The 14,475-nt window shown below is 35.4% G+C and overlaps 1 protein-coding gene and 1 pseudogene across 2 annotated transcripts; one reads left to right on the plus strand and one right to left on the minus strand.

Annotated features, from left to right (window-relative positions):
• Positions 1 to 433: 433 nt before the first annotated feature.
• Positions 434 to 5,093, minus strand: LOC107612686 (pentatricopeptide repeat-containing protein At2g22070 pseudogene; annotated as a pseudogene). Its single transcript, XR_015896929.1, has 2 exons — positions 4,441 to 5,093; positions 434 to 3,560 (listed from the first exon to the last, which is right to left on the minus strand). The product of XR_015896929.1 is annotated as a pentatricopeptide repeat-containing protein At2g22070 pseudogene (transcript).
• Positions 5,094 to 9,863: 4,770 nt separating this feature from the next.
• LOC107612688 (uncharacterized) lies at positions 9,864 to 13,346 on the plus strand. Its single transcript, XM_088497668.1, has 9 exons — positions 9,864 to 10,346; positions 10,694 to 10,822; positions 10,898 to 11,027; positions 11,346 to 11,466; positions 11,911 to 11,992; positions 12,072 to 12,125; positions 12,492 to 12,530; positions 12,830 to 12,929; positions 13,037 to 13,346. The coding sequence occupies exons 1-9, from the start codon at positions 10,083 to 10,085 to the stop codon at positions 13,165 to 13,167; spliced, it is 1,050 nt and encodes a 349-aa protein (XP_088353794.1). The 5' UTR covers positions 9,864 to 10,082; the 3' UTR covers positions 13,168 to 13,346.
• Positions 13,347 to 14,475: the final 1,129 nt, after the last annotated feature.

A 14,475-nucleotide genomic window follows, 5' to 3' on the forward strand; every position in this document is an offset into this window, starting at 1 on the left:
ACAATGAAAAATAATGTGATGGCGCACTGTTATTCTTGGATGATTATCTGTTGTCATTAATGCACACGCTGGAGAGGCAGGGTATGGTGTCCACCATTTTTACCACTAAAAGACTTCAATATGGCATGGCATTATAGGATAAGAGGAAGATATAAAAGGTTACGGCCATGTACACGAATGAAAGAAGAAATGCATCATAATTTATACACGTAGACAAATACTTTTATAATTCAACTTTAAAATAATGGCACTTTACAAGTGAATTGAACGGTAAATATAATAGAGATTAGGCAGTCGCTAGTTGGAAAACAAAAAGCAAAAGCTACGTACTATCAACACCGGCATAGCAGATCCATGATTGTGTAAAATAAAATATTGACTTGTCCATGATTTTAAGCAAAATTACATTGCTTAACGGATATATCTTCCAAGCTTTTATTAAAACTATCATGGACATATATTCATTATTCCAATGAATAACACAAATAACACATAAAATCAGCAACTTCTGTCAATTATGTTCTTGTACATTTCCATCTTACATATTACTCATTACTCTGCTTTACAGATATACTCTCGAGAAAGCATCACACCTACATATTTATGCTCGTCTTAATGTTCTTAATCTTGCTACAAACTACATTCCTATAGGATACATTTCCCTTAAGCCACTATGAGTAATACAATGATTAACTGTCATCAATATACCCCAAAAAAATAAAAAATGAAAGTCAATTAAAATAGGTGTGGATACTATGAACCAAAGCAGACCAGGTAAAGAGAGACCACCGAATTATCTGAACTGATTGATTCAAATCCAGGGTTATAGAAAATGTGCCGCCTCCAATTTGGTAAGATTAGACCTCAACTGCAAGATATCTTGACATGCATGAACAAGAACACAAGCATTTGATTGACTCAAGAAGCATTCTAGCACGCGTCCACTTGAAGTCAGACCTCAGGCAAACTCATCTAAAAAAGTGAATGATTTTAAGCTCCTGTGTACATTTTTATATTTTCAGTTTAATATATTTGTAAATTACTCCCCAGTTCTAGTCAGATTCTTCATGAAATTCCACTGTTTCTTCTACCAGTAATCCTGACATGAACATGAACCATCATTGAAATGATGAAAACGTGTGGAGTCTCTTACAATAATTTCTCTACCGACAAGCTTAGAGATATATTTTATAGCGGAATGACAGTCATTGCAGACTCTAAGGTTCTTCATGATCCTCAGTGTGGCATATCCTGGAGTATTTAACAAAGCAAATGCAATAGCGAGTTTTTCGCTATGGTGTCTAAGGATTTGTTCCTTCACTTCCTGGTCTAGATCATGCAAGACAGAATCAGTGTCTGGAATAAAGCCCATTTTCTTTATCTCCATCCATATTTTTGAAATCATTCTATATATTGCATCTCTTTGTGGATGAAGCCCATCTTCAACCCCAAAAATATGGACCTTGTTCTGGATTTGAACCCAGCTGATTCCTTGTTCCTTCTTTATTGCTCTGTCCTTCATGGATTTCCTAATCATAGCAGCATCTTTCCATCTTCCACAAGCTGAAAGCATATTAGCAAGTGCTGAGTAAGCCCCACTATTGTTGGGATCAAGAAGAAGCAAATTTTTCGCTGCCACTTTAGCTAAATCCACATTTTTATGAACCCTGCAAGAAGCCAAAAGTGAACCCCAAGCTATAACATCTGGTTCAACAGGCATGTTTTTTATAAAATGATATGCTTCTTCAAGCAATCCAGCACGCCCAAACAGGTCAATCATGCAAGCATAATGGCTAGAGGTAGGTTCAATGTGATGAATATTTTTCATTAAACTATTAACTCTTACCCTGTTGTACCAATCCCACGTGCGAACAAGCAGACAAGACACCAACATAAGTAATTTGGTCAGGCTCTATGTCAAGTTTTAGCATAGTGTCGAACAGTTCTACGGCATCTTTTCCAAAACCATGTTGAGCTAGAGCTATAATCATGCAAGTCCAAGTCAATTTATTCTTGTTAGAGCATATCTGTTTGAATACTTTCCTTGCATCTCTGATGCTTCCTGATCTTGAATACATAGTAATTAAAGCATTACCAACAGAAATTGATGATGCTTCTTGCAATCTTATGGCAGTTGCATGAAGCTGCTTACCGTGACCAAGAGAAGCCAAGCTTGAAAACACACTTAAAACCGCTGCTAAAGTATAGCTGTTTGGCTTTGGACCTTCTCTAACCATTTTCCTGAAGAGATCCAAAGCATCGCTAAGTAAACCATTCTGTACATAACCTACAATCATGGTTGTCCATGCAACTACATCTCGAAATTCTAGTGAGTCAAATATATCTCTTGCCGGGTTTATATCCCCAATTTTGACAAAGCCATCTAGTAGTGATGTGAATGATATAACATCAAGTTTTGAGATACCTGTAATATCTACAATCCTATGAGCAATTTCAATGCCACCAGCCTTTGCATACATTAAGATCAGAGCATTTCTCACGGCTCCAGATATGTCTATATTAGCTCTTACCATGTACGCATGGATTTGTTTCCCAAGTTTCAAATTTTCAAGATTGGCACAAGCTGACAGAACACTTTCCAAGGTGTACTTATCTGGCTTTGAAGATGAACTGTTAAGCATAAGCGAAAAAATTTCAAGGGCTTTGACATCATGTCCTTGATGAGTATATCCTGTAATGATCGAATTCCAAGAGACAATGTCTGGATCCATCATTTCCTGAAAAAGGGCAAGTCCAAGGTCAAGTTGACCAAAATGCATATGCATCGAAATCATAGTATTCCAAGTTGATTTGTCTTTTAACCTCATCCGGTCAAACACAACCTTCGCCATTACTGAATCACCTGACTTTGCATACATGTTAAGAAGTGAATTGGCCACAGGAACAACACTGGATAATCCAAGTTTTACAATGAAGGAGTGAACCTTTCTACCAATATCCAGTGCTTCAGTTGCAGCACATGAAGCAAGAACATTGGTAAATGTGAACTGGGTTGGCGACACTCCACATGAAATCATCCTGAGAAACATATGAATGGCATTATCAAAATGACCCAACATGTTATACCCCACTATCATTGAAGTCCAGGAAACAGAATCGGGTTCAGGAATTTCATCAAACACTCGCTGTGCAGCTTCGAAGTTCCCCCTTTTGGCATATGCTGACAGAATGGTGTTCTAGGAGAAAATGGTCTTCAGCAGCATTTTAGCGAACACGCGGTGAACATCAGAGAAGGAACCAGTTTTAGCATAGAAATTGAGGAGATTGTTCATCAAGAAGACACCCAAGTGAAGGCCGTGTTTGATGATTCGAGCATGAACGGATCTTCTGACAAAAGGGTCTCTGGATTTGATAGCGGATTGGAGAACATCGGCGTATAAATCGGAATGGGAAGCATAAGAAGTAGTGCAGGGAGGTTTTGTGATCCCCATCAACACAAAGTGAGAGTGTTGAATTCAGCACCCGCATGAAGATGGAGGCTCTATTGGTGAAGTCGCGAAGAAGTTGGAGGAATTTAGAATTTAGATTCTGAAATCAACCTACAAATTATATCATGTGTTAGTTGGTTTATAAACTAACTTTAACTTCTGTCACAATTTTATTAAATTAAAGTCATATATGACGTGGTAATGAATTATTTTCTGGGCTATGCTACACATCCAAGTATTTTTTATCTAAGTTTTATCCAAGTTGGTCCAACACCAACAAAAACCACTCTCATTAAAAGAGCGTTATTACCAATGTTCTGAAAACCACTTTCATTAGAAGCAGCTTGTGAGTGACTATTGAAAGAAATGCCAATTCAAATAGTACAAAGTGTGAAGATATCAGATAATACCATGATATATTGAAAGAAACCCAATAAACAACACTATAATCGCTGTTCCAAGAAGTCCTGAGAGAATGCAAAGCTAAATTAAAAACAGTAAATACAGAAAGTAACATTTCAAAGAGAGATAACAAGTATATCAATACTCGATACTCTTAATTGTTATTATCCTATTCCGCAACATATGCAAGCTATAATGTACAAATACTTCGTTTCTATTCAAATATCTGTACCATAGGCATATCTACATCACATACTATTAAATTAAACTTGCTAATTGTGACTATAGTTTTGATAAAATGGCCCTATTTACATATTCCTATTTGTGCAAAATGGAAGGCAAGACTAGCTAGCTTTAATTCTCTTACAAGAAACTAGTATAAATTGGAAAACAACAATGATAAAGCCATGAAGTGATTCTATTAGTTCCTACTAAACAAAACAATTAGATCAAAACTAAGGGTGAATTTTCAGTATTAAGAAATTAACTGTGTCTCTTGAATCTCCAATTCAATTATGCCAACAATCCAAAGAGTTGACTTACTATACAATGAAGGAGTGCAGAAATAGAAGGAAAGATGAAGTGGTACCAGAGGGCAGAAAAAGAGTTAGTTTTCTTGTTCATGCGAGTGAGAGAATTGAGAAAGATGATCAACACAAAGCAAGTGAAGAGTGGGGAGTGAACATCCACAATTGAGAAAGATGATCAACACAGCAGAGCCACAAAACACACCACAGCACACCAGAACCCAGAACCCACAGCAGCAGCAGCACAGCCAGAAAATTAATAGCAGCACAAAATTAATACTACCAACAGCATTCAGCATTCAGCATTCAGCATTCAGCATTCAGCATTCAACATTCAACATTCAGCATTCAGCATTCAGCATTCAGCATTCAGCATTCAGCATTCAGCAACAAAAATTATCATTCAGCAACAAACAGTATTTGATTTGATTTCCATTTTTAACATTCAGCAACAAATATTACAAAACAGCAACAAATAATCCCTAATCACACTAAACCTGAAATCAATAAAGCTAAACAAAAAAATTTCAATAATGATTTGATTTCCATTTTTAGCAGCAACAAGAAAATTTCAACAAAAAATTCCGGAATTAAAAAAAAAGAGCAGCAGCACAAAATCAATTATTTGATTTCCATTAATCCATTCACAATTTCACATTCAAAAATCAGCAAACAGAGCATAAAAGAAAGAGAAGAACCGAAGAAGTGAAAGCAGTGCACTAACCTTCGATGGAGACATGAACGGCGACCGGCGAGACGGCGCCAAGCTACTCCAACCTCGAACAGAGAAGCCAGGGAGGACGGGGACAGGGGGAAGGAGGACGCCGAGCTACAAGAGAGGGCCTGGGCTACAAGAGAGGACGCGGAGGCGCCGACAGCACGGACGGCGGCGGCACTGTCTCAGAACCATTGCAGGGAGAACCTAGGGTTTTGGTTGGGTGATTTTGAACTTTGCTTGAGTTCAAAGATAGTGATTCACGAACAGGGGGTGTTGGGGGAAGGGGGTGAGTGAGTGAGGGCCAAGGTTCTGAAAACTGGCTGCTGCGCGATGGAGGGGAAGTGAGCGAGCACGAGGCGGTGGCTGTTCGAAGGAACGAAGACGGCGGCGGCACGAGACGGTGGCTGGACGGAGGTGAGCTCGATGAGATTGAGAGGATTGAGGAGCCTTCCCCCTGACTGAGTGTGTGTGCGAGACTGAGTTTTGGATTGCTGGTGATTGAAACGGCGACGTTTAGTTGCCTTCTCTAAAAACCAATCGGGTCATAGTTCAGTTCGACCAACCGATCTCCAATCGGTTTTTAAAATCTGCGGTTTTATCTATTGTTCGAATCGTTTTTTTGACGGTTCACGATTCGACTGGTCTGACCAACCAGTCCGAACAGATTTTCAGAACATTGGTATATATATTAAAAGGTAATACAACAAACGTCATTTTTCATTTTTTTTGAGAAACGAATTGTTTATTTAATTTTTTTTTTCTTTTTTGTGCATAATGATATATATCTGATATCATTATATACATGTCATGTTCAAAACAAATATACATCTCTTAAGAGACTATTTCTAAGGTTCAGAAAATCGAACCGGTCATTGAACCATTCTAGTTATTGATTTACTGGTTTAGTGGTTCAACCGATTCAACTGTGGTTCATTCGAAATAACCGTTTTATAGTAAAATAATATAAACTTTAAAATATCATCCAAACTAAAAGTACTACATCAACCACAATGTTGTAATCTCATCTAAATACAAACTTAAAAACTCAAATAAATAGCAAAGGAAACAATCAAACATGAAAGGCCAACATCAAAATTTGTCATCAATAATCAAAATCCGCAAAAATTTGCTCCAGATTTACCAACAACCTAATAACAGATATAGAAGATATAGTGAATGAAAATTCTGTGAGCAAAAATTTAAAGGCTGAGCTAAGGAGAGCTATGAAAATAGCAATAGAAGGCTAGAGAATAATGACGAAGGAGTTAGCCAAGCTAACCAAACTCACCCATCGGAGGTGCTAAAAGAAAGCAATATTGTTGTTCAGGACCATGAACTATTGGAGGAAGATCAAGATAACACCAGTAAGCTCCAACGCACAAGCTGTATAGGTAGTGAAGATCTTAACACAAGCAAGGAAACAAAGCACTAGACAATGGAGCAAGATGATGAGCATCTGAGAAAGATTAAACCGCGAAAATTAAATTTATTCATTATTATCATCTTTCAACAACACATGATTTCACAATTTAAAACCTTATTCACCAGCTTCTCTTCTAATTCATCTGAAATATGCACTTTACAGTATCCAAATACAACAACTCAATAATCTCAAGTTCTCAACTCTCAAGGACAGCAACAGGTATACAACAAAAAAAGGATATTAAAACGGATAGTGTTGTAATTAGTTCCACCAAAAGCTTAATTCTATTGAAACTAAGAATTAGTCGAAAATTTTCGGATATTCTTTTTGTCTTATGAATGCAACATCATTTTTTAGCATTAATTAACACAGATTGAAGTCTGAAATAATCAATGTTCTGAAAACAGGTTCGAATCGACCGGTCGAACCGATTGAACCGTAAACCAATGAGAATCACGGTTCGATTATATTCTAAAACCGTAAAAATTGAAAATCGGTTGAACCGCTAAACCGGCCGGTAACCGGTAGGTCGAACTGAACCGGGACCCGGCCGGTTTTCTTATTTTGCCCAAAAACGCCAAACGCAACCGTTTAGCATTCAGTAAAACACCCCCAACCCTACCAACCCTAACTCCCCCCAACTCTCCAACGGCGCAGCATACTTTCCCTCCCTCGTTCATCCCATCACCCTCGAGCTGGCCGTTCATCTCAACACCGACGAGCTCAATCCCTCCCTTTCGTTCAGCCGCCGGACTGCTCCTGACGCTGTCACCGGTTGGAGCTTCAAAGCTCACTCGGTCCCTCACTCAGCTAACGTCTCAGACTCTCAGCAGTGGAAGCACAGTCGCCGGGCTCGCCTCCTGCCTCCGTCGAGTAGCTCTGTTCCACTGTCACCGGCGCCATCTCTGTTCCTCCGTCGCAAGCTCTGTTCCTGCCTCCGTCGCCAGTTCTGTTCATGCCTCCGTCACCAGCTCTGTTCTTCTAGGTATTTTACTATTTTTTTTTAACAATAATTGTTGAATAATTATTGTTGAATAATCTCTGAACTTGTTATGGCCTTATGGGTTGAATAATTGTTAATTAATCTATGAATTCCTAGGTTGAATAATGGGTTGAATAATGGTTGAATATTGTTAATTAATAATTTTTAATTTGTGATTTACTGATTTTTCATTTTTCTTATTCAATTATTGTTGTCTGTGGTTTAAGATTGATAATTTGTAGTTCTATTGTCTTTAATTTCTATTTTGAATTTTAGTTTTTATAGTGATTGACTGATTTTGTTTGATTCTGTTATGGTTCTGCTTCTGTCTTTCGATGTTAATTTTTTTTTGTTGTATACCTGTTGCTGTCCTTGAGAGTTGAGAACCTGAGATTATTGAGTTGTTGTATTTGGATATTTGGATACTGTAAAGTGCATATTCCAGATGAATTAGAAGAGAAGCTGATGAATAAGGTTTTAAATTGTGAAATCATGTGTTGTTGAAAGATGATAATAATGAATAAATTTGATTTTCGCGGTTTAATCATTCTCAGATGCTCATCATCTTGCTCCATTGTCTAGTGCTTTGTTTCCTTGCTCGTGTTAAGATCTTCATTACCTATACAGCTTGTGCGTTGGAGCTTACTGGTGTTATCTTGATCTTCCTCCAATAGTTCATGGTCCTGAACAACAATATTGCTTTCTTCTGGCACCTCCGATGGGTGAGTTTGGTTGGCTTGGCTAACTCCTTCATCATTATTCTCTAGCCTTCTATTGCTATTTTGATAGCTCTCCTTAGCTCAGCCTTTAAATTTTTGCTCACAGGATTTTATTCACTATATCTTCTATATCTGTTATTAGGTTGTTGGTAAATCTGGAGCAAATTTTTGCGGATTTTGATTATTAATGACAAATTTTGATGTTGGCCTTTCATGTTTGATTGTTTCCTTTGCTATTTATTTGAGTTTTTAAGTTTGTATTTAGATGAGATTACAACATTGTGGTTGATGTAGTAATTTTAATTTGGATGATATTTTAAAGTTTATTATTTTACTATAAAACGGTTATTTCGAATGAACCACAGTTGAACCGGTTAAATTACTAAACCAATAAACTAATAATTAGAACGGTTTAATGACCGGTTCGGTTTTCTAAACCTTGAAATTATCATGATTATAATTTTATCTTTATGGGAGAAAAAGAGAGTATATGTATAATCCTCTAAAAGATAATATTATTTGATGAAATACTATAAAATATAAGCAATAACAAGTGTATTTTGAAATATTTTATCAAGAACTATTACTATTAGTCTTAGGGTAGCACAAGTGAATTTTTGTTTTTTAGGTTATTTTTAGAAGACTAAAATGTAAATTTACTATACCTTTTACAATATTGTTTGGGCCCCTCACATTTTGAACTCAAGAATTAGAAATGAAGTAAACCTCTCTTGAGCAACTAACTAAGATAAAGTAAATTAATGGTGCCTTAAAAAATAGACACAGATAAGTTGGGGCCAAAGATGAAGTGACAGTGACACCAATATATACCGGTGTTTATTTTGTTTATCCACTATCTTCTATTTCAACAATGATCTTCCCTTTACGCAACAAATGCAATTCAAAGAAAGATCTCTTTTGTTTGTTTGCCTTCAGCTTCAGCAACTATATCGGTTTAGATTGTCTCTTGCTTGAAGCAAGAACATAGACGCGAACCCTAGAAAACTCATTGAATTAGGGGCAAAAGAAAATAAATTAACAAAATAAATAGTTTCCAATCCAACCATTAATTAAAAATATATTTGGAAAAACATAATTATCAAGAGAGAGAGAGAAAAAATGAAAGAAGATAGCTGAAAGAACATGTATATTAGACTAGCACAAAAAATAAAATTTGGATTCTCTAAATTTTAAATTTTTATTTTAGAGAAAAAAATATAATTTTTTATTCTTAAATAGTTTTTTTTTTATATTTTTTTTGGTCCTATTTATAAAATAAATGATGAAAAATTGTACTTTATCCTCTAAAGTAAAGTTTAAAATTTAAAAGATTCAATTCCAAAAAAATAGCATATATACATACACGAGATGATAGATGATCACTAAACTCCTTTCTATATATTTAATTTTTAAAATTTTAGAATATACAATTTAACTTCTTAAAATTTTAAGTTAGAAAAAAAAAAAGACTACATATTTTTTAAAAATATATCATTCAAAAGTAATTTAGAAATCAATTAAATAGACACCAAAACAAAAAAAGAAATCAATTAAATGTAGGCGTAAATTACATTTTTAGCCCTTTTTCCTAAGTCATATTTCACGTTACTAAGGATGTCTTGTGGCTGCGGAAGTGCCATGTCAGCACATTCAGTATTCCCCTTTCCAATTTTTTTCTGCTCAAAATTTCTTCCACCTCAAAAAATTCCAAATAAATAAATAATAATTGCTTACTTATTTTTCTTTCTTCCAATTTCTTTTTTGTTCTTTTCTAAATTTTCATACTTTTGTTCAACCACTCCACCGTTTAAACAAGGTGGCTTCTTCTCACTGGAAAATTGTTCATTAGAAGAATCAAATGAATGATGGCTCAGTTGCTCTCTCCAGTGTATGCTGCTGAGGCTCTCAAAATCCAGAATCCTTCACTGAATTGGTGGTCAAGTTCTAGAAGCTCATGGCGCTTGCTTTCTAACAAGGTTGCAAGTTCTTGTAACTTTGTAACTCCACCACTTTGTGGCGGTGGCAAGAGAAGAGGTGGTGGTGGTGGCAGAGTTAGAGTTGCTGCTGAGGACTCAGTTTCTCGGAGTGAGTCTGTTGCTGATGATTATTATGCAGTTTTGGGCCTGGTAATGCATCAATCAAACTCTTCTAGAAAGTTCAAGTACTCACACATTTTGAAGGGGAAAAAAAAATAATAATTCAATTAAAATGTCTTAATGACTTTTAAGAGTTTTGCTTTAATTGTTATCCATGATCTCATTGATTTTGGTACTGTCCTATTAGAAAATCAATAGACTCTCTAGTGTATTATATTATATCTGTCGCTTTAGTCATTAGCCCACAAATTAGAAAATTCAAACTTAAGTATTGGAAGTTGCGTAATAATTGTTAAATTGGGTGGATTTTACTGAATCTTAAGCATGATTGATATATATATATAGTGTCTAATACTTGGTTGGTCCTTTGTTAATAGCTTCCAGATGCCACACCATCTCAGATCAAGAAGGCTTACTATGATTGCATGAAATCTTGCCACCCTGACTTGAGTGGCAATGATCTTGAGACTACGAATTTCTGCATGTTCATCAATGAAGTCTATGCAGTGAGTTCCATTTGTTTCTTCAATTGAGTTTGAGACAAATGTTATTGAGGTTCTATACCTTGTGCTTTTTATTAGGTGCTCAGCGATCCCGTCCAGCGCAAGGTTTATGATGAAATTCATGGATATTCTTTGACTTCAATGAATCCTTTTGTGGATGATTCTAGCCCCAAGGATCATGCTTTTGTTGATGAATTCAGCTGCATAGGTACTTTACTCTATATACAGTGTTACTGTGTTGTTTTTTATATTCATGTCAGCACCAAACACATTTCATATGCCCTTAATGTCTACCTATTTTACCTCTTTACAAACAAAGAAGAGCTGTGATTCTCTCTGTAACGATTCTTTTATAGAAAATTGTATTTAAAAATGTATTAGTAGGATTTATTCAAGTCATGCAAAAGGGACTACTTCCTGAGTGCAAAATGCTTTAAATAATATGCTTTATTTTTAGTGTAAGATGATGCTTCAGAGTCTCCAAAGATTTTCCATGTATGTAATTATGCTTCAAATCCTTCAACAGGCTGCAAAAATTGTACCAATGTAGCCCCTGATGTGTTTGCAATAGAGGAAGACTTTGGAAGAGCTAGGGTATATAGCCAATGTGGGAACCCTGAATTAGTTCAGCAGGCGATTGACAGTTGGTATGTCTATGAACATCACTCTAATAGACTATATTTATCGATCATTTCTAATATTATTGCACCTTTCTTGACCGTGCCTTGAACAAGATTACTTCTGGTGACAGTGAATGTAAGATTAAGTTCTTAGTCACAGGCTACATGATGAATGAACTCTCATGAATCAAGCTAATTACATTTTATGATATTCACTGTTTTCTAACAGCATAAAAAAATTATGAAACTGGCCATGTATTGATTTTATTGATGATAATTCCAATCCCAAACACACTTAAAAAATCCATGCCTCTGCCTATTAAAAGTTCACAGTTCCTTCCTTTTCCATTGGGATCTCAGATATTTGAGTATTAGAAGTTCTGGCATGGAAATGATATTTCTGTGTAGCAACTAAGCTAATCAAGATTACTAGAATTAATTTGACCATTTTTTTCTTTTGGGGTATTTTAGCCCTGTAGACTGCATTCATTGGACATCTGCTGCACAACTATCATTACTTGAAGATGAAATGCGTCGAATAGAAAGAGTCAACGTAAGGCCTATAAAGTAAAGTTTTTGTGTTAAGTGTTTGGTACACAATTTATGCACTGTGTCCCTTTGATCATGAGCAGGTAGCCCTAATGCTTTCAGGAATGGGAGGAGCATCATTTGATGTTTTCAGAATGGTAAGACTAGTGCATTGACAGTTAGATTATTTAAATATTCATAGGTTTTCCTGCCAACTTTTCATATTCATGCAATGGATAGTGCTGGGTTGATGTGATTTCTTCGGTTGAAACACAGCAGTGGTTGTCATATTCTGCTTAAATAATGAAAGAACATCATAACATGGATTGAGGAAGCATTTTTAGAATGTTATAATCTACAAGAACATTTCATTTTCCGTCCTGCAATCTGCACTAGATGCCTCTTTAAGTTTCAAACTTGGTTTCAGAGAAAATGTTTTATCTGAATGTTTAAGAGTTCGGGTTAATGCATGTTTTTATTAAGTTCTTTCCTCGTCTAACATGAGAAGCATGCACTTTTTACAGGCTAGTTCTCGATGGGAAAAGAGACAATCGAGAGTCTTGGTAAGTCTCAGTTTCGAAAATGATTATTTGAATAGACATCTTAGCTTTGATATGAATGAATTCAAGCATTCCAATTCATCCCAGCCCTATACAACTATACAAGTAACAAAAAGTTGTACATAATCTGGAATAGTATTCTTTTAACAGAGATGAAATGCTCTGCAATTTAAGATAATACAATAATTGATGAATAATACTGAATTCTTACAACCCTTGAAATTTCACTCCGGCTTCGTTATCTGTAATATGTGATGCACTTGAGTTGCCTCCAGAGTTGAATTGTCATGGATTTTTCGCAGGAACGAGCAAAAATGAGAATGATGAAGCAGCAACGTTCTGATAGAACAGACTCATACTGGGAAAATCTTTGGGGGAACCCGAAAGACTATGAAAGTTCAGGTATGGAAAATGAGAAATTACCAAAAATTTGTACACTCTGAAATGCTATAGATTATGTTAGACTGTAATCCTACTTAGTCATTGAAATGGAAACCGTTATTTTGCAGAAGAGGAAGTTAAAGAAAGAGCAAAAAGAGCTGCCGCAGCGGCACGAAGATGGAGGGAGTACTCTAGAAAAGGTGTTGATAAGCCTCCCACATTCAAACTTCCAGAGGCAAGTTCAGGGAAGGACAGTTGATCAGTACTTTCAGTATACCTTCTTATGTCATTCAATCCAATGTAATATGTAATTAATTCATTTGTTGCATGGTTGTGAAACAACAATTTGTATATGTATAATTAAGATAAGAAGATGAATTCATGAAGATATAGATGATTTAGAGTAATATACATGGGAAAGCTAGATTTATATAGTTATTTTGCAGTGTTCTCAGACAACGGCATTTGTGTTTATTTTTTTTAATTTTGGGTAAATTATAATTTATTCTGTGGGAATTGGGATTAACATGATTGATAATCAGAGATGGTGAGGAAACAATGCAAAACTGATGAGGGAATGACACATGGTATATCTTAGACTGGCATGTCATTAATACTTCAGCATGTTGTGATAAGAATGGGACGTGGATGCCCATTCCCATGCAGTACTCACATTCTCAAAGAAGGAATAATAATTAATAAATGTTGAAATTGATCCCCCTCGTACATGTATAAATAGAGGCCTTTGTCTCCGAGAAAAGTAAGCAAGCAATAACAAAATACTATTCTCCCTTCCTTTTCATACAAATAAAATAATCCTATTTTATGCTGCAATCAAATACTCTTCTCCTTATATTTCTACTACAATTCTTTCTCTTCTTTTATTTTATAAGTATTTTAAATTCTATTTTCTATTACTCTTTACATATAATATTAATAGCAATATTAATCATCTTTATTATATTGAGATTGTAACAATAAACAAATGCGATTCTCTCTCTCTTTATTTTTAATACTTCTTTCTATCTTTGTATATATATACACATTACAACATATAATATTATTATATATATATAAATTATTATTGAGCTAATTATTTTAATACTAGAGTCTTCTATTTATTCATCTCTATTATATATATATCTTTTATCTCACAACACGTTATCAGCACGAGACTCTGATCAAATTTTTAAGAAGACTCAGGTAACGAATTTTCATTATGTCGAAGCTCTCTCATCTTGAATTCAATGCTCTTGATATATCTGGAAACAATTATTTATCATGGATACTAGATGCTGAAATCCATCTTGATTCAATGGATCTTGGAGATACCATTAAGGCTGAAAATAATGCATCCCAGAAGGATAAAGCTAAAGCCATGATTTTTCTCCGTCGTCATCTTGACGAAGGATTGAAAAATGAATATCTTACATTAAAAGATCCTGCAGATCTTTGGAAAGACCTTGAAGAAAGGTATAATCATCAGAAAACGGTGATACTTCCTCAGGCCCGATATGAATGGACGCATTTGCGTTTACAAGATTTTAAATCTATAAATGAATATAAT

This window comes from Arachis ipaensis, chromosome B8, assembly GCF_059453495.1.
Source record: "Arachis ipaensis isolate K30076 ecotype BB chromosome B8, ASM5945349v1, whole genome shotgun sequence".
Lineage (NCBI taxonomy): Eukaryota > Viridiplantae > Streptophyta > Magnoliopsida > Fabales > Fabaceae > Arachis > Arachis ipaensis.